Source organism: Lepidochelys olivacea (assembly GCF_965140295.1).
Source record: "Lepidochelys olivacea isolate rLepOli2 genome assembly, chromosome: 11".
Lineage (NCBI taxonomy): Eukaryota > Metazoa > Chordata > Testudines > Cheloniidae > Lepidochelys > Lepidochelys olivacea.
Window position 1 is genome coordinate 129,289 of NC_140421.1, and position 25,036 is coordinate 154,324.

At 47.9% G+C, this 25,036-nt stretch overlaps 1 protein-coding gene across 1 annotated transcript in view; it reads right to left on the reverse strand.

Moving 5' to 3' along the window:
• Positions 1-25,036, reverse strand: part of LOC311528178 (unconventional myosin-X-like) — a 269,478-nt gene that overhangs the window by 120,318 nt on the left and 124,124 nt on the right. Inside the window, exons 13-17 of the mRNA XM_084642873.1 lie at positions 24,137-24,203; positions 23,452-23,544; positions 17,265-17,333; positions 13,894-13,976; positions 9,726-9,834 (exon numbers count right to left, since the gene is read on the reverse strand). Coding sequence (XP_084498999.1) covers positions 9,726-9,834; positions 13,894-13,976; positions 17,265-17,333; positions 23,452-23,544; positions 24,137-24,203 — 421 coding nt within the window. The remainder of the gene's footprint in view (positions 1-9,725; positions 9,835-13,893; positions 13,977-17,264; positions 17,334-23,451; positions 23,545-24,136; positions 24,204-25,036) is intronic.

Sequence of the window (25,036 nt, forward strand, 5' to 3'; positions counted from 1 at the left end):
CTTTAGGGAAAAAGATAACCATCTCATGATGGAAGATGGACTGATTGTCGATGGGGGATGGGAGGCCAACATCACTGCAACGTCAGCCTTGATGAAAGGAACAGCCAAGCCTTGCTGTTTCAGAAACAACAGGTATTCCAATATAACCTGCAATGAAGAACTCGAGGGTTGAATTCCACGCTGGGAAGATGGGAGAAATGCTTCCATTTTGCAAAGTAAGTAGCTTTGATAGAGGACTTCCTACTACCTAGGAGGACCTGATGAACCTGTTCTGAGCAAGCAAGCTCTTCATGATTCAGCCACGAAGCTTGCAGGCTGTCAGATAAAGAGAGCTGAGGGTCAGATGGAGCAACCAACTGAGGCCCCGAGAGATCAGGTCAGGATATAAATGAGGCGGGAGCGGGGCCTCTACTGAGAGGCCTAATAGGGTGGTGAACCAATGTTGCCTGGGCCAGGCCGGGGCTATGAGAATGACCCAGTCCCAGTCCCGCTTGATCTTGATCAGAACCTTGTGCACTAGTGGGATAGGAGAAAAGGTGTAATGCAGGTGATCTATCCACAGTAGCAGAAAAGGGTCCATGAGACACCCTGAGCTCTGGCTTTGCAGGGAGCAGAACTGGTGGCATATCCTGTTGATTTGGGTAGCAAACAGATTTATCTGAGGAGTCCCCCACCATTGGAAAATGTGATACCCGGCCGAAGAGACCGCTTGTGGTGAGTGGAGAAAGACTTGCTGAGGCGATCTGCCAGCTGGTTCTGTGCTCCCGGGTGCTGAAAAGCCTTGAGGTGGATTGAATGCACTATGCAGAATTCCCACAGATAGCTTGCTTCCCAGCACAGCAGGGAAGAACATGCCCCACCCTGCCTATTGATGTAAAAATGGCTGTTGTGTTGTCCATGAGAACCCATATGTCCTGGTTTGCAGTGTGAGGCAGGAACGCCTGGCAGGCTAAGATGACTGCCCTGAGCTCTCTGACGTTGATATGAAGAGAGCGCTCTTCTAGAGACCAGAGGCCTTAAGTCCCGAGGGGCCCTAAACGGGCTCCGCAGCCTAGTGCCGACGCGTCCGAAACTGGCGACGTTGAAGTTTGGGGCCGCGAAAAGGGTATTCCTGCATGAACCGTGCAAGGATCCAGCCACCAATCCAGGGAAGAGAGGACTCAAAAAGGTATGGTGAGAATTGAGTCCAGATGGTGACTGGTAGGTGAGTACACCGTGGCCAGCCATCCCTGAAGAGGTCTGAGGTGCAGCCTTGCATGTTGCACAACGTAAGTGCATGATGCCATGTGGCCCAGAAGTCTCCAGCAGCTCTACACTGCTGTAACCAAGTGGGTCTTGAGGGAACTTATTGGGACCATGGTCGCCTGAAACTGGTCTCCCAGGAGGAAGACTCTGGCCTGAGTGGAGTTGAGTACCACTTTGATGAACTCTGTTCTCTGCACTGGGACAAGGGTAGGATTTATTGTGTTTATTAGTAGACCTAAGGCCTGGAAAGTTGACTGGATGAGGAGGATGCTGGATTCCATCTGAGCCCTGGACTTTCCTTTGACTAGTCAGTCGTTGAGATATGGGTAGACAGGCATTGCTCGTCTCCTCAGGCAGGCTGCCACCACTGCCATGCATTTGGGGGACAACTTCCTGGTGTAAGGGCTGGAGGAACCAACTAGGGGCCGTGCTCCTCTTGACCTGCTGCACACAGACAGGGAAGAATTAGTAGGGGAAGTAGAAGTGGGTGGCAGCCTGGGCAGCAGTGACCATGAGATGGTCGAGTTCAGGATCCTGACAAAATAAAGGAAGGAGAGCAGCAGAATATGGACCCTGGACTTCAGAAAAGCAGATTTTGACTCCCTCAGGGAACTGATGGGCAGGATCCCTTGGGAGGCTAACATGATGGGGAAATGAGTCCAGGAGAACTGGCTGTATTTTAAAGAAGACTTATTGGGCGCAGGAACAAACCATCCCGATGTGGAGAAAGAATAGCAAATATGGCAGGCGACCAGCTTGGCTTAACGAGAAATCTTTGCTGAGCTTAAACACAAAAAGGAAGCTTACAAGAAGTGGAAACTTAAGACAGATGACTAGGGAGGAGTATAAAAATATTGCTCGAGCATGCAGGGGTGTATAATCAGGAAAGCCAAAGCACAAACGGAGTTGCAGCTAGCAAGGGATGTGAAGGGTAATAAGAAGGGTTTCTACAAGTATGTTAGCAACAAGAAGGAGGTCCGGGAAAGTGTGGGACCATTACTGATTGGTGACAGATGATGTGGAAAAAGCTGAAGTTCTCAATGCTTTTTTTGCCTCTCTCTTCACAGACAAGGTCAGCTCCCAGACTGCTGCACTGGGCAGCACCATATGGGAAGGAGGTGAACAGCCAGGTTCTTGAAGCGGCGCAGGTCTAGAACAGGAACACCGGAAGCTCCCTAGAAGTGGGGGAGCCATTGGTGCTCAAATCATGGCCCTGCCCTTGCTCTGCCTCTTCCCCCAGAGGCCCCGTGCCCCTGTTTGCTCCTCTCTGCCCCCTCCTCCCATTGCTCACCCTTAAGGTAGGGAAAATGGGAGTAGAACCCCTTTCCTCTCAAGTTTTGCAGAACCTCTTCCATGGCTCCCATCCGAAGGAGGGATTGGACTTATTGGACCAAGAGTCGCTTGTAAGAAGGGTCCCTGAAGAGGAAAGGGGAGTAGAAACAAACTGGAGACTAGTGTATCCCACTTCCACTGTGCACAGCACTCAGCGGTCCAAGGTGATACAGACCCAGGCACTGATGAAGTTGGACAGACGGTCCGAAAACAGAGGAGCAACTGCATCTGATATAAGGGGGACTGGGACGGGGACCTTGAGCATCTCGTCAAAAGGAGAGCTTCAAGCTCCCGAGTGCCTGGGAGCAGCATGTGTCAGTCCCAAGGCAGAAGCTGGCAAAGGCAAAGTACTGGGCAGACTGCTGGGGCCTGTCATGATTCCTAGAAGCCCCTGGGGTATATAACTGTAGGGACTTCATGGTTGTCCTGGAATCCTTAAGCCCATGGAGCTTAGCACTGATCTTCTCTGAGAAAGACCGGAAGACTGTAACCAAGAGCGCCTGTGCATGGTTACCACGAAGGCCATGGATCTGGCCACAGAATCAGCCACATCAAGGGCCGCTATGGTTTTCCCTGCATCAACCAGCAAGGAGACGTCCTATCTGGTTTCTTGAGGGAGAAGATCTTTAAACTTGTGCATGACATCCCACATATTAAAACATAGCAACCCAGCAATGCCTGCTGGTTTGCCATCCTAAGTTGCAACCCTCCAGTAGAGTAGTCCAACTTTTTGGAGTCTTTTGCCTTAGACGTTGCCCCCAATTGCCCTTGGCAATCTCTTTTGTTAGTGGCCAATGCTACCAGGGATCCTGGAGGGGGATGCGAGTATAAGAATTTGTAACCTTGGGCTGGCACATAATACTTCTTCTCCATATGCTTTAACATAGGGTGAAGGGAAACAGGGGTCTGCCAAAGAACCTTAACCGGGTCCATGATAGCCTCACCAAGTGGCAGAGCCACCCTCAAGGGGCCCGCTGCTGTCAAAATGTCCAGCAGGCTATGAGAAGACTCCTTGACCACCTCTGCTTGGATGCCCATATTTGATGCCACCTGTTTTAACAAGTCCTGGAGAGCCTTGTGGTCATCTTGGGGAGGAGACATGCCAGCTGCCAATACCATCTCCTCTGGGGAGGAGGAAGCCAGCATCGACTGAGGGCCCTCCACCCCTCCTTCTGTATCGGCCGAGACCCATAGGCCCTCCTCTTGATGCTTGGTACCGGAGTCTAGATCAGGAGTCTCCCATCAAGGCACTGGTGGTGCTCTACTCTTGGAGGCCACCAAATAGGAGTGCCTTGAGAGAGGACCCTGGGCTGGCACCAGCCTCCAAGGACCAGAGGGCAAGCACTCGGTGATACGCTTGTGTTTGGTTTGGTGGGGGTAGGAGTGCCACGGGGAGTAGCACAGGTGGCTGCAAACAGAGTATGACCCTACTTCTGACTCCGAAGACAGAGGCGACTAGGGAGGTGTGGACCCCATCAGTGCCGGAGATCAATGCTGTGATAGTGAAGCCTGCGCTGAGGCTAGCATGGAGGGTTTTCCCCTGGATGGTACCACGGTCCTGATTCCAGGCAGAGGCTGGGAGAAGTTGGTTCCCTGGCTGATGATACCAGCGGCACCAATTCCTGCACCGCTGGAGATACAGACAGCAGCAGCGAGAGCAGGTCCTGGGTGCTGCAAATGCCTCCGGAGTCGACAGCACTGTAAACATACTGGTAACAGGCTGCCTGCTTGAAGACAGTACCAAGGAGTTAGCAGGACCTGTGTAGGCTCCTGAGTTGCTGGTACCAGCTGTTGTGGGAAGAAGAAGAGTGGCCTGACACAGGTCTCACTTTATCCCTGTCCCCAGGCCTGGCTGACTTCAGCACCAGGAATTGACCCCTCTCGTGCAGTGGCCTCTTGTGCTTCTTCTTAGGCACCAGGGATGGGGAATGATGCCAAGACTCTCGCACAGTGAGAGGAGCACTCTGCACCAATGCCAAGGTACTCAGTGCCGAGTCTGAGCGACTCAGTTCTGAAGCAGGTCTCAGAGCTGCCTCTACAAGAAGGACTTTTAATCTCACCTCTCAGTCCTTTTTTGTGTGAGATTTGAAGCCCTTACAGATCTGGCAGCAGTCCTTCCTGTGAGTCTCTCCCAAGCACTTGAGACAATTCGAGTGCGGGTCACTCAGGGGCATTGACATGCCGCAGGAGGCACAGGCCCTGAAGCCTGGTGAATGAGGCATGCGCTGGCATCAGGGAACGGATGAACTTCACCAACTGAAGCAGAAAAGGTCCAACCCTAATAGACTAAAACTGACTAAACTATATACAATGATACACACTACAAAAAAAACAGCAAAAACCACTGGGAAAGTTTGCTGAAGCAAAGAGAGCAGCTCCAGTGACCATCATGGGCAGTACGAAGGAACTGAGGGGATGCAAGGTTGGGAGGGCCCTTTATACCAGCGCTCTAAGCACGTGGCACCTGAGGGATACCACTGGAGGAAAATTTCCGGTAACTGTGCTCGGGGTGCGCACACACCTACACTGGAAAGGACATGTGCTAGCACTCAAAGAAGAAATGGGAGATGCTGGTATGGCAGGCATGGGGGAATGGAAGAGCATGGGGATGCAGAGACCCCTGGCATGGGAGGAAAATGGGCAGTCATGGCATGGGGGAGAAGGGGGAATGAAGGTGCACACAGAGTCCCTGGCATGGGAGGAAATGGGGGGCACACTGGGCCCTGACATGGGGAGGAAGGCAGAATAGGGGCACACACAGAGCTCCTGGTGGAAGGGATGGGAGACCTTGGCATGAGTGGGGAAGGGGGAAAATGGGATATGCAGAGTCCCCGGCATGTGGGGGCAGAGAATGGAGGACCCTGTGTGATGATATTGGGGCTCTAGCTATACAACTTATGAATTCTGGTTGCTACTGCAAAGTTATTATGAACTGTTACTATGGAAACTGGTGTACCATGAATGCCTGTTGGCTGTTTATCCCCCAAGTCTTACCAGCTTGAAAAGCATGTCTTCCTCAGACAAGGACAATGTGAAGGTACTTCATGTTAACAATGGTGCTTTGAATCGACAACAGAGATGCTGAGTAGCTTTGCTCAAGCTGGGAAATGTGAAGGAAGCGGGGGGGGAGGAGGGGGAGTTTGAAGCAATGGAAAATTACCAAACACAGAAGAAAGAATGACAGGAGACCAGCCTCAGGATTAAATAAGGAGTCACACGGGGAACTGGAAAGAGGGCCATCCCGGAACAGGAAGCTTTGGAAAGAAGAGAGGAAGATCGCAGAAGCTGGGGAGGAAGTGTGCATGCGGGAGAAACAACCCAGCATATAGGGGTCTGCATGAGGCAAGGGGCTACTTCCCTGAGCTCATGGGCTACTGCCCTGAGCCCATATAGCCCCCCAAGGACTGCTAAGGGAACGGTGAGCTAGCAATCACCACTGTGGTTAGGACATTCATTGTTTTCTAAATAATGATATAAAGCACAAGAAAATACAGATCAAGTAAAAGAGCAATCGTGTTGGACTCTGGGCAAAGTGTCTCCCCTTGTTAAATGCTTTACAGTTCCACACTTCTCCAGAGAGAAATAAACCATGAACCAGAAGGCTCACAAATTTTAGTGGGATATTGGCACATGGTGTGTTTAAGCAACTGGGGTATTTTGGAGGTTAGAGGTGGTCCTGAGGAGTAAAGAGCTCCATGTCCAGGAAGGGGTAGCAGACAGAGTTAGGGCCCAGGAAATGTAACAGAGAGACTAAGGAAGGAAACTGAGCTGCAGCCTGCTGAGACCCAGGGAAGCTTAACCCACCCAGGGATCCAAGACTTTGACTCCCTTCACAGCAGTCTTATGGGGAGCCAACCGGATCTGTGACACACTAAGATGGAGGGGAGGGAGCAGTGGGGTGGGTCACAGAACCTATGGTGGAGGGGAGGTTGGGCATGCTGGTATAGAGAGAAAGTGAGAATGAGGAGGCTCACAGAGCCCCGAGCATGCGGGAGGGGGCAACTGCAGATACACAGAGCCCTGACATTGGGTGGGGGGTTGGCAGGGAGTCATTGAAAAAGAAGGAAATGGGTGGGTGGTATACAGAGAGGTTGTTGGGAGAATGAAGGGATAGAATAAGCCCCTGGTGTTTGCCATGAGTTCAGCCTATACAATCATGAAGTCTGAGACCCCTGAGTTACAAACAACACCCAAGATCACTGCACCTGCATCTTTGTGGGTAGCCACTCTCACTGTTTCTCCCGTACAGGCAGTCAGTTTATGTGGGTGTCTCACACTTTTAAAATAGGAAAATATGATTGTAAAAAAACCCCACAAAAATTAGCAGGGACTTGGGAGGGGTGTAAAACTGGAACAAATTTTCACAATTTTTTTTTAAATGGACAGTGTCAATTTGGAACAAATTGATAAATTAACAGTAATAAGTCACCAGGATCAGGTGGTACTCACCCAAGAGCTCTGAAATAACTCAAATATGAAATTGCAGAAATACTAACTGTGGTATGTAACCTCTCTCTTAAATCAGCTTCTGGACCAGATGACTAAAGGATAGCTAATGTGATGCCAAATTTTAAAAAGGCTCCAGAGAGGATCCTGGCAATTACTGGTTAGCAAGCCTAATTTCAGTACCAGGCAAATTGGTTGAAACTATAGTAAAGAACAGAATTATCAGACATATACATTAACATGATTTGTGGGGAAGAGCCTACATGGCTTTTGTAAAGGAAAATCATTCCTCAATGTATTGACTAGGGACTGAATGGCTAGGCAGCAGTTCTGCGGAAAAGGACCTAGGGGTGACAGTGGACGAGAAGCTGGATATGAGTCAGCAGTGTGCCCTTGTTGCCAAGAAGGCCAATGGCATTTTGGGATGTATAAGTAGGGGCATAGCGAGCAGATTGAGGGACGTGATCATTTCCCTCTATTTGACATTGGTGAGGCCTCATCTGGAGTACTGTGTCCAGTTTTGGGCCCCACACTACAAGAAGGATGTGGATAAACTGGAGAGAGTCCAGCGAAGGGCAACAAAAATGATTAGGGGTCTGGAACACATGAGTTATGAGGAGAGGCTGAGGGAGCTGGGATTGTTTAGCCTGCAGAAGAGAAGAATGAGGGGGGATTTGATAGCTGCTTTCAACTACCTGAGAGGTGGTTCCAGAGAGGATGGTTCTAGACTATTCTCAGTGGTAGATGAGGACAGGACAAGGAGTAATGGTCTCAAGTTGCAGTGGGGGAGGTTTAGGTTGGATATTAGGAAAAACTTTTTCACTAGGAGGGTGGTGAAACACTGGAATGCGTTACCTAGGGAGGTGGTAGAATCTCCTTCCTTAGAAGTTTTTAAGGTCAGGCTTGACAAAGCCCTGGCTGGGATGATTTAATTGGGGATTGGTCCTGCTTTGAGCAGGGGGTTGGACTAGATGACCTCCTGAGGTCCCTTCCAACCCTGATATTCTATGATTCTATTAGAATTCTTTGAGGGAGGCAACGAACATGGACAAGGGTGATCCAGTGGATACAGTGTACTTGGACTTTCAGAAAGCTTTTCACAAGATCCCTCACCAAAGGCTTTTAAACAAAGTACTCAGTTATGGGATAAGAGAGAAGGACCTCTCATAGTTTAAAAACACAGGAAACAGAGGGTAAGAATAAAAGGTCAGTTTTCAGAATGGAGAGAGGTAAATAGTGGTGTCCCCCCGGGGTCTGTACTGGGACCAGTGCTGTTCAACATATTCAAAAATTACCTGGAAAAAAGGGGTAAAAAGTGAGGTGGCAAAGTTTGAAAATGATACAAAATTACTCAACGTAGTTAAGTCCAAACCAGATTGTGAAGAGTTACAAAGGGATTTCACAAAACTGGGTGACTGGGCAACGGCAGATGAAATTCAGTGTTGATAAATGCAAAGTAATGCACATTGGAAAACAAGACCCAAACTATATATACAAAATTATAGGGTCTAAATTAACTGATACCAGTCAAGAAAGTCATTGTGGCTAGTTCTCAGAAAACATTCGCTCAATGTGCAGCAGCAGTCAAAAAAGCGAACAGAATGTTGGGAACCATTAGGAAAGGGATAGATAATAAGACAATAAATATCATAATGCCACTATATACATCCATGGTATGCCCACACCTTTCTGGTTGCCCATCTCAAAAAAATTATACTAGAAATGGAAAAGGTACAGAGAAGGGCAAGAAAAATTATTACAGGTTTGGAACAGCTTCCATATGAGGAGAGATTAAAAACACTGGGACTGTTCATCTTGGAAAAGAGACAACTAAGGGGGGGGGATAAAATAGAGGTCTATAAAATCATGACTGGTGTGGAGAAAAAGTGTTATTTACCCCTTCATATAACACAAGAAAAAGGGGTCACCCAATGAAAGTACCAGGCAGCAGGTTTAAAGCAAACAAAAGGAAGTATTTCTTCACACACTGCACCGTCAACCTGTGGAACTCTTTGTTAGAGGATGTTGTGAAGGCCAAGACTATAACAGGGTTCAAAAAAGAACTAGATAAGTTCCTGGAGGATAGGTTCATCAATGGCTATTAACCAGGATGGGCAGAGATGCAAAACCATGCTCTGCAGTGTCCCTAGCCTCTGTGTGCCAGAATCTGGTAAAGTGGGTCAGGGGATGGATCACTTGATGACTACCTGTTCTGTTCATTCCCTCTGAAGCACCTGGCACCAGCCACTATTGCAAGACAGGAGACTGGGCTAGATGGACCATTGGTCTGATCCAGTATGGCTGTTCTTGTGTGCCCATATAAAAACTACTGCCTCCACAAGACCTATCAACACTTAGCTTAAACTCCAGCCCCCTCCACCACCCCATAGGATCAGTACTTGAAAAAACAAACTGAGACACTCAAGACATTGCTGCAAAAAGCAAAAGCATATTCTTGTTGTAGTGCTCATCCTCTCCCTGTTCCCTCCCGCACATTACAGCGTAAACTGTGGGAGAGAGACATTGTCTTATCTATCTGCAACATCCCAGCAGGTTTACAGGGCTGGAAAAGAAACTGAAGGAATCACTCATTCTCTTGTCTCTCTTCTTCACCCCACACTCAACTTCTTATTCAGTCACGCCGGCCCCAGTTCCTCCTCTTCACTCTGAAGAGTCGCCCACTTTCTTGGGGAATTCCTTACCCTGAACTGGGAGCTGACGGTCGGCCTGCGCCTCTGGGTTCCCATCTTCAGAGTTTCCTCACTGCTCCGGCTGGAGACTCTTTCAAAGAGGTCATAGATGAAGTCCAGCCTGGCGGTGAGGAGGAGGGTCAGACAGAAAACACAGGACATCAGATTCTAGGGTCAGCTACGAAAGAATCAGAGCTTGGGTGCTCATTTACCACCCGACCCATGTGCCAGACATCCTACTTATACCTTCCCAAAACACCACTACACAACAATGCGGCTGCAGCACAGGGCTCAGCAGGGCATCCCCTCCATCTAGATGCACAGACCCCTAAACTGCTGCAACACTGACAGCAGCCCACACTCCAGATGCAGAGCTGCATTTCCTGTCTCTTACTACCTCGAAGCATGATGTTACACAGACAGCGTTCTGCATTCTGTCTTAAGCAGCACATCTCCTCCTTCTTGCTACACAGACCCCCAAGGAGGAACTGCACAAACAGCAATCCATGTTCCAGCCAGATTGCTGCATCCCTTCTCTCATGGCACAGCCACACGGTATTCCAGTCACACGTCATGTAATTGCCTTCACAGATACCCACTCTTGGAGATGAACCATTGAAAGCATGTTACCCGAGAAGGCTCTGAGCCTTGAAACATATGCAGTCTGTTCCCAATCTTTCTGCTGATTTTCCTTTTCTCATGAAGAGGCATTCATTGGCTCTGGTATCTCCAAGTTATTATTATTGTTATTTCTAGCAGTTTTTACTTTTCCATCTGGCTGAAAGTTTCTTAGTTTGTCTATAACATGGACAAGGGTGATCCACTGGACTTTCAGAAAGTCTTTGACAAGATCCCTCACCAAAAGCTCTTAATCAAAGTAAGCAGTCATATGATAACAAGGAAGGTCCTCTCATGGACCAGTAACTGGTTCAAAGGACGGGGGAAAGGGTAGGAATAAACGGCCAGTTTTCAGAATGAAGAGAGGTAAATAGTGGTGTCCCCCAGGGATCTGTCCTGGGACCAGTGCTGTTCAACATATTCAAAAATTATCTGGAAAAAGGGGTAAAAAGTGAGGTGGCAAATTGGCAGATGATACAAAATTACTCAAGATAGTTAAGCCCAAAGCAGACTGTGAAGCGCTCCAAAGGGATCTCACAATACTGGGTGACTAGGCAACAAAATGACAGATGAAATTCAATATTGATGATTGCAAAGTGATGCACATTAGAAAACATAAACCAAATTATAAATACAAAATGATGGGATCTAAATTAGCTGTTACCACTCAAGAAAGAGATCTTGGAGTCATTGTGGATAGTTCTCTGAAAACATCCACTCAATGTGTAGCCGCAGTCAAAAAATGCTAACAGAAAGTTAGGAACCATTAGGAAAGGGATAGATAATAAAACAATAAATATCATAATGCTCTATATAAATCCAGGATATGTCCACACCTTGAATACTGTGTGCAGTTCAGCCTCTCCTCCAGAACCTCCTACAGCTGCCCTCTGTGACTTCTTTCTCTCAGATTGTCCCTGATCATAGATAGCCCCAGGTGCTGCCCCACCCTCTTAACTGGCCAAACAGGGAGCACCAGTGCTGGCACAGGGGACCTGGACCGGCTTCATTTAAAGGGGTCAGCCACCCTGTGACATCCCTAAAATATCATCATATATCCCAGCCCACCTTCTAGCAAAGGAGTGAGATCCTGTAGCTGCTGATAGTCCATGTGTCTGAGACCCTGCACTAGGGCCCTTACCCCTAGATGATTTCATAGCAAGAGCTCCCTGTATCCAAAGGCCCTCAGAAGGAACATCAGATGGCAATGAGGTGACCTCTGAAGGTCCTAGGAACTTAGGACTGAGGCCTCCTGTGTCCTCAAGTCCAGTGCCCCTCCATTGCAGGCCCTCAGTTTGGAGCTCTCCGATCCAGATTCCCAAGCCCAAGAACTTCAAGAAAAAACAGGCAGAGGGAAGAGGACAGAAAAATTCTGAGTATAGCTCTTTATGCCTTGCTAGAAGCTTAAAGGGGCTGTAAAGATTTATAACAGCACCCTGGAGGATTCCCCCAGCACAGTGATGGCACAGGACCACCATGGCTAGCCCAACACCCTCTGCCCCATACAGCCCCCAGCATGGGGGAGCGCCATGGGATTGGTCAGGGACACAGTGGGAAAAGAATCATAGAATATCAAGGTTGGAAGGGACCTCAGGAGGTCATCTAGTCCAACCCCCTGCTCAAAGCAGGATCAATCCCCAACTAAATCATCCCAGCCAGGGCTTTGTCAAGCCTAACCTTAAAAACCTCTAAGGAAGGAGATTCCATCACCTCCCTAGGTAACCCATTCCAGTGTTTCACCACGCTCCTAGTAAAATAGTGTTTCCTAATATCCAACCTAAATCTCCCCCACTGCAACTTGAGACCATTACTCCTTGTTCTGTCATCTGCTACCACTGAGAACAGTCTAGAGCCATCCTCTTTGGAACCCCCTTTCAGGTAGTTGAAAGCAGCTATCAAATCCCCCCTCATTCTTCTCTTCTGCAGACTAAACAATCCCAGTTCCCTCAGCCTCTCCTCATAAATCATGTGCTCCAGCCCACTAATCATTTTTGTTGCCCTCCGCTGGACTCTTTCCAATTTTTCCACATCCTTCTTGTAGTGTGGGGCCCAGAACTGGACACAGTACTCCAGATGAGGCCTCACCAATGTCAAATAGAGGGAAATGATCACGTCCCTCAATCTGCTCGCTATGCCCCTACTTATACATCCCAAAATGCCATTGGGCCTTCTTGGCAACAAGGGCACATTGTTGACTCATATACAGCTTCTCGTCCACTGTAACCCCTAGGTCCTTTTCTGCAGAACTGCTGCTGAGCCACTCGGTCCCTAGTCTGTAGCGGTGCATGGGATTCTTCCATCCTAAGTGCAGGACTCTGTACTTGTCCTTGTTGAACCTTGTCAGATTTCTTTTGGCCCAATCCTCTAATTTGTCTAGATCCCTCTGTAGCCTACCTACCTCTCCTCCTAGTTTAGTGTCATCTGCAAACTTGCTGAGGGTGCAGTACATGCCCTCCTTCAGATCATTAATGAAGATATTGCACAAAACCGGCCCCAGGTCTGACCCTTGTGGCACTCTGCTTGATACCGGCCGCCAACTAGACATGGAGCCATTGATCACTTCCTGCTGAGCCCGACGATCTAGCCAGCTTTCTATCCACCTTATAGTCCATTCATCCAGCCCATACTTCTTTAACTTGCTGGCAAGAATACTGTGGGAGACAGTATCAAAAGCTTTGCTAAAGTCACGGAATAAACACATCCACTGCTTTCCCCTCATCCACAGAGCCAGTTATCTCATCATAGAAGGCAATTAGACTAGTCAGGCATGACTAGCCCTTGGTGAATCCATTCTGACTGGTTCCTGATCACTTTCCTCTCCTCTAAGTGCTTCAGAATTGATTCCTTAAGGACCTGCTCCATGATTTTGGAGGCCACAGCAGTTTGCATTTTTGGTATTGTAGGGTGCAGAGCATCAGTAGGGAAGCTGCCATAAGCTAGAGCAGACCTTGAGACTGCTCTAACTTATGCTGGGGGCTGTGCTGTCCACTGGAGCAGCAAATGTGGCATAAAGAATCTGAAAGCCCCAGATGCAAACAGCAAATCAATGTTGCATAGATTTCGCCACTACAGCACCTGTAAAATTGTCCTGTCGGCTTCTCCTCCCCCTCTCAGGCTACTCGTTCAGCATCTCCTTTGGTGCCCCTTCTTCCTCCCCACTCTCCGCAGCGTGAGGGTGAGGATGGTATGTACATGCATGGCTATGCCTGTTAAGTACTGCAGTTCCCTGAGTCAAAGGATCCCTTGGGAGTTCCAAAGTGTCACCTTTCTGGCACAGAAAATCTTCATGGAAGAAAACAAGCAAAGTCCATCCCATAACAAAGGCAATGCTGATACTCAATATATGTTTCTTTGTATCAATTTCTTTGCAGTAAAACTGACTTCTTCTCCAGCCCCCACTCCTGCTGCCAATATACAGAGAGATAGGAACTTGGTCAATCATATAAAGTAACTCTTCCTCTCCATGACCCTGCTACCATGTGAATGCTGCTCAATTTAGTCCCACAGAGTCCTCTTCATCCCAGCCTCCCTTCTCCCCTGCTGAGCATTAAGGGCTGCTTACCTGCTATCCTTCAGCATATTTAAAATGTCATCCCGAAAGGTGTCTCTGTTCTTCTCCAGAAACCCTCTCACATCATACAATACCTGTGACACAGACAATACACACTGACTAGTACATAACAATGCAAGCAATTCAAGCCACAGTGACACCCCCTCCCCCACACATGCCAGCATACAGGGCCACCCTGCACGCAGCCCCACTGTGTGCCAATGACAGGACAACAGAGCAGGAAACTCCGACATGCCCATGCACTGCAGGCATGTGCTTAGAGCCCTGGCTCCTGGAGTCTCTCCATGAGGTCGCAATTCAGGCTTTCATGTACAAAAAAGTTGTTTCTAGCACTCAAAGTTCCAAAGAAAACCTTCAAAACGTAGAATGTCTACACTACAGAGCCTAGGCTGACATAGCTATGCTGGCATAGACCCCTAGTGTAGACGCGGCATACGCTGACAGAAGGAGTCTACCTGCCAGCGTAGAACATCTCCTCCCTGGCCAACCTGAGCTATGTCACTGGAAGCACGCCTTTGCTGAGAGAGCTGTGTCTACACCGATGGTTTTGTCAACAGAGCATACTCTTATCTTTCTCCATTCACGCACACAGATCGAGGACTGCTGACCCCGACTCCTCACAATACACACACAGCTGCCAATCACACCACACACACACACACAGTGGCCAACCCCTTCTGCCCCCCTCACATACAGCAGCCTACGCATAGGGCACTGAATCCCTTCCACACACGCAGAGAGGGAAGGTAATATCCTTCCCATATGGGAACGAACACACACGCACAGAGCACCTGTACACACCAAGGCAGAGCAGACAGATCCCATGCAAGGAATTGGCAGCTGTGATTGCAGAGCCATTGGCCATTATCTTTGAAAACTTGTGGCGAACGGGGGAAGTCCCGGATGACTGGAAAAAGGCTAATGTAGTGCCAATCTTTAAAAAAGGGAAGAAGGAGGATCCAGAGAACTACAGGCCAGTCAGCCTCACCTCAGTCCCTGGAAAAATCATGGAGCAGGTCCTCAAAGAATCAATCCTGAAGCACTTGCATGAGAGGAAAGTGATCAGGAACAGCCAGCATGGATTCACCAAGGGAAGGTCATGCCTGACTAATCTAATTGCCTTTTATGATGAGATTACTGGTTCTGTGGATGAAGGGAAAGCAGTGGATGTATTGTTTCTTGACTTTAGCAAAGCTTTTGACACGGTCTCCCACAGTATTCTTGTCAGCAAGTTAAGGAAGTATGGGCTGGATGAATGCACTATAAGGTGGGTAGAAAGCTGGCTAGATTGTCGGGCTCAACGGGTAGTGATCAATGGCTCCATGTCTAGTTGGCAGCCGGTATCAAGTGGAGTGCCCCAAGGGTCGGTCCTGGGGCCGGTTTTGTTCAATATCTTCATAAATGATCTGGAGGATGGTGTGGATTGCACTCTCAGCAAATTTGCGGATGATACTAAACTGGGAGGAGTGGTAGATACGCTGGAGGGGAGGGATAGGATACAGAAGGACCTAGACAAATTGGAGGATTGGGCCAAAAGAAATCTGATGAGGTTCAATAAGGATAAGTGCAGGGTCCTGCACTTAGGACGGAAGAATCCAATGCACCGCTACAGACTAGGGACCGAATGGCTAGGCAGCAGTTCTGCAGAAAAGGACCTAGGGGTGACAGTGGACGAGAAGCTGGATATGAGTCAGCAGTGTGCCCTTGTTGCCAAGAAGGCCAATGGCATTTTGGGATGTATAAGTAGGGGTATAGCGAGCAGATCGAGGGACGTGATCATTCCCCTCTATTCGACATTGGTGAGGCCTCATCTGGAGTACTGTGTCCAGTTTTGGGCCCCACACTACAAGAAGGATGTGGATAAATTGGAGAGAGTCCAGCGAAGGGCAACAAAAATGATTAGGGGTCTAGAACACATGAGTTATGAGGAGAGGCTGAGGGAGCTGGGATTGTTTAGTCTGCAGAAGAGAAGAATGAGGGGGGATTTGATAGCTGCTTTCAACTACCTGAAAGGGGGTTCCAAAGAGGATGGCTCTAGACTGTTCTCAATGGTAGCAGATGACAGAACGAGGAGTAATGGTCTCAAGTTGCAGTGGGGGAGGTTTAGATTGGATATTAGGAAAAACTTTTTCACTAAGAGGGTGGTGAAACACTGGAATGCGTTACCTAGGGAGGTGGTAGAATCTCCTTCCTTAGAGGTTTTTAAGGTCAGGCTTGACAAAGCCCTGGCTGGGATGATTTAACTGGGAATTGGTCCTGCTTCGAGCAGGGGGTTGGACTAGATGACCTTCAGGGGTCCCTTCCAACCCTAATATTCTAGGATTCTATGATTCTATGATCCCTCACATATCAGATCGCAGTGCACTTTAACTTACAAACGAATTAATGAGGCCTCATTGTTATGGCCACAAAAAGGGTCCCCTAGCATTGCCGGACCACTGGGGGAGGGCACTCTTACCCACATCTCTCCAGGGGCCTGCCAAGAAGGCTGCAGTTGTAAGAGAAAGAAATGTCTTAGGAAGACGGAGGATAGTTCTGCTGTCACATCACCACACACAGCACTCAACTCAGCATCAAACAACAAAGGCCAACTAATTCAGAAGGCAGAAGTAGAGGCCTGTGTAATGTACAGTGGCAGAGTGACAGAGGAAGACTTAATCACTGAAGAAATAAGTAGCAAGGTACTAGGACAGTGGTTGTCAACCAGGGCTCCGGGGCCTCCGGGGGGGCCGTGAGCAGGTTTCAAGGAGTCCGCCAAGCAAGGCTGGCATTAGACTCGCTGGGGCCCAGGGCAGAAAGCCAAAGCCCCACTGCATGGGGCTGAAGCCCGGGGCCCTGAGCCCCGCCACCTGGGGAGGAAGCCGAAGCCTGAGCAATGTAGCTTTGTGGGGGGCCCTGTGGCGTGGGGCCATGGACAATTGCCCTGCGTGGTACCCCCTAATGCCAGCCCTGGTTTTTAGATGCAGAAAAGCAGCTGTTGTGACACAGGGGGGCCGTGGGGTTTTTATAGCATGTTGGTGAGAGAGGGGGCCCTCAGAAAGAAAAAGGTTGAGACCCCTGCACTAGGGCACAAAGATACTTTCCCCATTTTAAAATATTCTGGTAAATTTATTTTTCAAATAGCTGTAGCACCACAGTGACTGGGATAGACTGTGAAAATATGGTCCTGAGTGTTCGGATTTCATCAAGTCATGCCGTACAGAAAATGGGATTTGAAGCATGTATAGAACATTTGTAACTATGGACCAAATTTTCAGAAGATCTCAGTCACTTATCATCCACTTGATACCAGTGGCTTAGATCCTTCTACCTGCTGTCTCCTTCCTCTTGGGCATGTTTCAAAATACAGCATGCACACCTACCTCTCCAGCATAATGCCTGATCCCAAACTGGTGATCTGTCACCCGTGGCTTCACATAGTAATGGTTACTCTGAAATAAAGAAGAAAAAGGTTTCTGGTTATCTGCCATAAGAACAAACAGGCTCATGCAACAGCTCTGTCTCCGCTATGATCCAAGGAACAGTTTTGGCGCCTAAACTGGGGTGGGTGGGGACCTTGATTGCCCCATAGCCTGACCCCAGAGGCTGCACAGTAACCTACATCTACCTTGCAAATATATATTCCAATACCATAAAAAGGCCCAATCTTCCCAGGCTCTATGAACAAAGGATTGCAGAATTGGACCCAAAACCTGCATATGTTACATATAAGGCTAGGACATGGCTGGCATGATACTAATACTTACACAGATTTGGCATTGACCAAAACTTTCGGCGCAGGATATAAAAACAAGGGAGTTTGTTTAGCATAGCAGTTCTGCACCTTTTTAGAAGAATTAATTATACTTCTCCTGTCTCCCTTTGTTTTATGTTCTTCTTTACATCTGCCTTTTCTTTCTTTCACTGGGTATCTTCTAGTCCATGTTGTTCAGCCTGTTTGCCCTTGCTGTTTCCTATTGATTTTAGTACACCCAGATTTCTCTACCACCCTCTTGCCTCCATGTCAAGAATCTTTTCTTGATTCCTTTTGCCTCCCCTTTCACTTTTGTTTTGTCCCTGTTTATTAATGTCTCTCTCCTTCCCTCCCAATCCACTTCCTTTCCTGGACTTCCCTCATTCCCTCTCAGAATAATATCCAAAGTCTTTTGTCAACATTCACCTCTCCGCTCTCCTGCGAAGCCCACGTTTTTCATCGTCCCACAACACATTCCCCACTGTCTTCCTAAGTCTCTTGCTTCTTTCTCATCCTAATCTCTCCAAAAGGTTATCTACTTTTTGGTAACTTGAGTTCTTTGAGATGTTTTGCTCCCCATGGGTGCTCCACCACAGGACATGAGTGGACCCATGCATTCTCAACTGGAGATTTGAATCAGCTGTGCCCGCAGATCTGTGCCTGCACCCTACACAACCTTGTGCTCCAGAATGAGGGTATATAGGGAGGAGCAGATCTGCTGTTGGTCCAGTTTCTTCTCAACTACTGAGCCAAAAGACTCTGCAGCAGAGAGGAAGGAGGGCAGGAGGCGGAGCACACATAGGGACAAAAACTTCTCAAAGAACTCAAGTTACGAAGAGGTCAAGTATATGTCCCTATGGGTGTTCCACAATAGGTGACTCTCAAGCAGTGACTCAACGAGGAGGCGGTGCTGAGGAGGCAGATCAAGATGGTTTGGAAGACAGCATCATCAATATTGTGTCCATCTTGGACATGGATAGGATAGCATAATCTTTTAAGAACTTGTCAGCTGAGGACCAGGTTGTGACCCTGCAAATTTCTACAATGAAGGAAAGGGCTACAGAAGTGGACTGAGCACTGATGGAGTGGGCTGTCACCCTGGAGAGGGACAAGTTGTACCCCATTAGCCTCGTAGGAGGCTATGACACAAACTGAAACCCACTCTGACAATCTCTGTGTGGAAATTGATTGTCCTTTCATTCTTTTAGAGAACGATACAAACAGCCTAGGGGAAATTCTAAAGATTCTTGCTCTGTCCAGATAGAAGGTGAGTGCCTTTCTAACATATAAAGTGTGGCGGCTAGCTTCTCCTCTTGAGGAATAAAGTTTGGGAAAGAATACAGGCAGATGGATATCCTGATTGAGATGAAAGTCCAGTGAGACCTTTGGTAGAAATTAAGGATGGGAACATAGCATGACCTGGAGGATTAGTGGTGTCAGAGAGCAGGCGTAGAAGAGTGTGGGGTAGGGAATAGCAGGGTATCTTCCAAAGATATGCAGCTGCATCCTCAGTTGAGTGTGTACATGCCGAACAGGCACAACCTTGGCAAATGAGTTTCTGTACCTCTCCATTTTCATGCCCACTGCCCACAAGAATCATCATACTGGATGCCTTTCTCCTAGGCTGGGGAGCACAGAGCAAAAGGTCCCACAGGATACATTGCTTCACATCAGTGTCTTAGAACTAGGGCAGTTTTTTCTGCGTGTCAGCACTTTTTCTACAACATTCAGGGTTCTTGTGTCAGAGTAACAATAAGACAACAGGACAGTGATGCACTATGTAAATCGGTAAGGGGGAGCAAGATCTCAGTCCTTATACATAGAATCACTGGAACTGGTATTTTGCCTACCGCACAGAGATTTCTGCAGTTTATCTGCCAGGTCTCCAGAACACGATGGGAGATGCAATAAGCAGAAACTTCCATCAGTACCACAAGTGGGAGCTCAGCAACCTAATCTGCCACATCATCTGCGAAGCATGGGATCTCCCCACAGTGGATCAGGTAGTTGAAAGCAGCCATCAAATCCCCCCTCATCTTCTCTTCTGCAAACTAAACAATCCCAGTCCCCTCAACCTCTCCTCGTAAGTCATGTGCTCCAGCCCCCTAATCATGGCCATGCTTTCACCCACTCCCTCCACCCCCTCTTCAGGGATTCTCCTCACATGGACCTCCTAAACCTGGAGGTTCAATCCCCTCCTTCCATCTGGGGACGATAGAGCCAGTTCCCCCAGAAATTGTGGGAAGAGGATTTTATTCCAAATATTTCCTGGTTCCCAAAAGAAATGGTGTCTGGAGGTCAATTCTAGGCCTCAGGAACCTGAACACCTATGTTATTTTGCAGCTCTTCAGTGGATCTCATTGCAACCCCAACCAATACAAAAAGCCATATTTTCTGTTCCACCTGAAAGGGGGTTCCAAAGAGGATGGATCTAGACTGTTCTCAGTGGTACCGGATGACAGAACAAGGAGCAATGGTCTCAAGTTGCAGTGGGGGAGGTTTAGGTTGGATATTAGGAAAAACCTTTTCACTCGGAGGGTGGTGAAGCACTGGAATGGGTTACCTCGGGAGGTGGTGGAATCTCCTTCCTTAGAGGTTTTTAAGGTAAGGCTTGTCAAAGTCCTAGCTGTGATGATTTAGTTGGGGATTGGTCCTGCTTGGAGCAGGGAATTGGACTAGATGACCTCCTGAGGTCCCTTCCAACCCTGATATTCTATGATACCCCAGAAGTTAAGCCAACAAGGAAGGCCAGGGAACTGAGGAGGGTGGCAGTTAAAGCACATATTTGTGCAAAATTAAAGAAGGAAAAAGCAAATATTAATACAAAACAAAAACAAAAACTGAGTAAAGTAAATAAAATAATGGGTAATAGCTTCTAGGAAACAGCAGACATGCCAATTTCTCCGTCTCAAGATGTAGGCAGTTGAGAAGGAACTGGAGCTGCAGCAGGTCTGCTCGTCCCCATATACCGTCACTCTGGAGCACAGGTTGTGTAGTGTGCAGGTGTGGACAAATGGACACTGCTGATTCAAATCTCTGGTCAAGAGTACACAAGTGTGCATCTCCTGTGGTGGACCACCCGTAAGGAAACATATTCAAAGAAGCAGCTCCATTCTTTCATGAATCCAAACTCTCTCAACTTTTCCCCTTCTGCCCCATGAGGGCCACAGGATCCCCAGCAGCTATGGCTAGGCCCCTTTTTGTGCTCCTCCTGGCTTCCCTGGGCGCCAGACTTTAGCTCGTACATGGACCTCTCCTCCTCCTCACCTATAAATCCCTCCTTTCTTTATCTTCACTCAAATCCCCCAGTCTCTCATACACCTCACTGGACTCTACATTAACTACAGTCCCTCACGAAAACACAGACATAGGTGGCATTGTGGGCAGCTCAGTGAAAACTTTGTTCAATGCACAGCAGTTGCAAATAAAAAAGCAAACAAAATATTTGGAAGCATAAAGGCAAGAAATGGAAAATACTACCGAAAATATTGCAATGTAATTTTATAAATCAATGGTCCTTCTTACCAGTGATACAATATTTGATTCTGGTCACTTATCTCAGAAAGGATATACAGACAAAGAGGGGTTCAGAGATGGGCAACAGAAGCCTGAGAAATTTTCCATATGAAGAGAAACTGAAGAGACCCAGACAGTTCAGAGAAGAGATGAATAAGGGATTAGGGTGGGGGGACAAGCTACAAGTATACAATAAAATGAAGCTACAAAATAATGAACAGGATAAAGAAGGTAAATTAGGCATTTCTGTTTACCCCATCTGTCAATATATAAACAAAGGGACATTCGATGAAATTGAAAGGCAGCAAATTTAAGACTGATACAAGGAAATATTTTTATACAGAGTGCACAATTACCCTATGTAATTACCTCAGTCATTTGATACAAGGGAGGCAAGGAACACAGTACTGTTAAAAGGATTGGGTGTTTATGTGAATAATGAAAAAATTAACAGTTCTATTAGACAAGATTTAATTCAAATAATAAAAAAAGAGGAAATAAACCCTCCTGCTTCAGATCACGAATAGACATGGTTAAGGTGTGTGTTGGGGGGGTGGATGTTTGGGAGGGGGGCAAGCAGCAGCAGGTGGGAGGTAGGTAGAACTAGGGGCCACCAAATGAAATTAATGGGTAGCAGGTTTAAAACAAATAAAAGGAAGTTCTTCTTCACTCAGCACACAGTCAACCTGTGGAACTCCTTGCCTGAGGAGGTTGTGAAGGCTAGGACTATAACAGGGGTTAAAAGAGAACTGGATAAATTCGTGGAGGTTAAGTCCATTCATGGCTATTAGACAGGATGGGTAAGGAATGGTGTCCCTAGCCTCTGTTTGTCAGAGGGTGGAGATGGATAGCAGGAGAGAGATCACTAGATCATTACCTGTTAGGTTCACTCCCTCTGGGGCACCTGGCATTGGCCACTGTCAGTAGACAGAATACTGGGCTGGATGGACCTTTGGTCTGACCCACTATGGCCATTCTTATGTTCGCTACCCAAGTAGAAAATTATTCTGTAACTGCCTACTAGGGCGTTTCTCCCTCTTCCTCTGAAGCAGTTGGTGCTGGTCACTGTCAGAGACAGGATACAGGACTAGATGTACTAATCTGGTAGGGCAATTCCTATGATTAAGGCTGGGAGTCTTTCACCGGGTCACGGATTCCATGACTTTCTGGGAACTCCGTGACTTCTGCAGCGGCCGGTGTGTCTGACCCCAGGGCAATCTGAGCAACTGGGGCATCCACAGGGCCAGCGGCACTGGCTCCTTCTCGGGCGCCCCCGGGGCCAGCTGCACTGGCCGCTGCTTGGGTGGAGAGCAGAGCAGAGGAGCAGTAGAGGGGCCCTGGGCTGTGCCCCCACCAACCCCTGGAGCAGCAGCGGTGCCGCACCGGAGGCCCCCACCCAGAGCAGCAGCAACACCCTGGTGTCCCCCAGAGCACCTAAGATTTAGTCAGGGGTATTTATAATAAAAGTCATGGACAGATCGCAGACCTGACCTTTATTAAAAATACCTGTGACTAAATCGTACCTATGATCCTAGGACTGACTGCTCCAGCATTCTATGACAAAAGGCAGGAAGGAGGTTTCCCCAAACTACCAGGAATGATCAAAGACTTTCCATCAAAAACAATGAGACAGATCTGTGCCTGACCCGGGAAGATGGAGAGAGACAGCTCAACACTACAGAGCCACCGCCATTGAGGGCTGGTCTACACTACAGCTGCAAGTCGACCTAAGTTACACTACTTCAGTTACATGTCTACGCTCTGCTGTGTCGATGGGAGACGCTCTCCCACCAACTTACCTTACACTTCTCAGAAACCTGGAGTAAGACATCAACAGGAGAGCACTCTGCCATCGACTTCGACATCACTGCATCGATCACAGCAGTGTTGATTTAGCATAAGTATAGACATGCCCTGAGTGAGGCATCGAAACACGGGAGCAAACCCAACACACTGTGCAGTCACATCAGGGGCACTAGGAGTCAAACCCCAAACAATGGAACTGTGGCCAATGGGAGCTGCAGGGGCGGCACCTGCAGATGGGGCGGCGCACAGAGCCATCTGGCCACGCCTCCACATAGGAGCCGGAGAAGGGACATGCCACTGCTTCCAGGAGCTGCTTGAGGTAAGCACTGCCTGGAGCCTGCACCTCTGATGCACCCCAGCCCCCTACCCCAGCCCTGATCTCCCCCCAATTTTGTGAGCATTCATGGCCTGCCATTCAATTTCCATACCGAGATGTGGCCCTTGGGCCAAAAAGTTTGCCCACCCCTGGCCTAGGGGATGGTTTGCTTACTTACCGCATGCTGGTTGTGCAGTTTTTCCAAGAGGGTGCTGTCTGTGCCCTTGGGAAATCGACTCTCCTCATTGACCAGTGCCAGCAAACCTAGTTTCTACAGCCAAATGAGAGACAGCCTTTACCAACCAGTAAAACTACAAACTGCACAGGATTCAGGCTAGAGAAATAAAGGTTTGAGACTGTCATGCTGAATGACACCCTTCGAGTTACACCCTAGAAAGCTTGAGTGTAAAGGGTGCCTGGTGGCCAATCTACAGACTCAACAAGTAGAATGCTGGCTCGTCGCCAAGTATGTGGAAATGAAATTTCTTTATAAAATCCATATTTTGAAGGTTAAAGCCCTACCTAAGTCGATCCCAAACAATGAGCAGAGGATTTGCATTCTTACAGAGGGGCTTTTTAGGGGATGAAGAGGCCCATGCTCTTGGGAGAACAAGATGTGAAAAAGATCTTGCTGATCTACCCATGCTTTAACATGTGGAAACACCAGCAGAATCCCAGAGACCATGTGATAGCCAACCACAGAACAGAATGTGGGAGCCAGCCCTGCAGCTCAGGCCATGCATTGGCAAAGTACAATAAAAACAAATGCCTAAGTGTGGGGAAGGAAAAATTGTTAAGTGTCATGCCAGGTCAAGCCTGCCAGGATTCTTGGAACTAGATGAATTCTATAAAGAACTGCCCACCTTCTCAATGAGATCTAAGCACTCTGCATTGTCCATCCAGTCAATGGCTTCCCAGCTTATTCCCTCCCTGCCAAACAAGAAGAAAAAAAACCAGTGATATAAGGAGTAATCTCCCAGTCCCTGGGGTGGGGTGAAGGAATATTAGAGGCAGCTCAGAGCTACATTGCGAGGACCCAAGGGGGATTCAAGGGATCGACCACACCACCACCATCCCCAGGCTCCCTGGAGAAGAAAGTAGGAAGTGGAAGACATGACTTCCAGGTGGGAGTAGGAGGTGGAGGAACAACTGGAAGCAAAATATCTGGAAATTTCCAAGATAGACATGCCTACCGCAAAGGAACAAAAAAAACTGATATTTTCTTCACTGGGATGTGAAAAAAAAATAATTCAATGAATCCATGTTTTTTAAGAGCCTTGCATTATCCAATAATGGCCTTGGCAGCGGCCTCACAGATTTGGAAGGATTTAACTGAGGCTCTGGGATTTCTTCAGAGAGTAGCTTCTATTCCAGAACCGAAGGAAATGTAGAATTTGCTGTACCAGATCAAAACACTGATCGGTCAAGTGTAATATCCTGCCTCTGGTGCCATAATACGCTTGGCCAACTGTGCAATGTGATACACAGAAGCTATTTCCTGACTACTGAGGAGATTAGCTGATATCCTGAAGCAAAAAAGCCTGTCTTTAGCATATCAAAAAACAATATTAGTCATAACATTATTGAGTCCTTTCTAAAATCCAGCCACAGAGTTTGGACACTTCCAATCTGATCTTTAGGAAAAATCTCCCTTCATAGGAAGGACGATGTTTTTAACATGTGCTTCCTGCAGTGATGAAATCAGCTGCGGGAGCGGGTGTATAAATAGCCTTGTATTTTGGCAATCTTCGGAACTTAAAGAA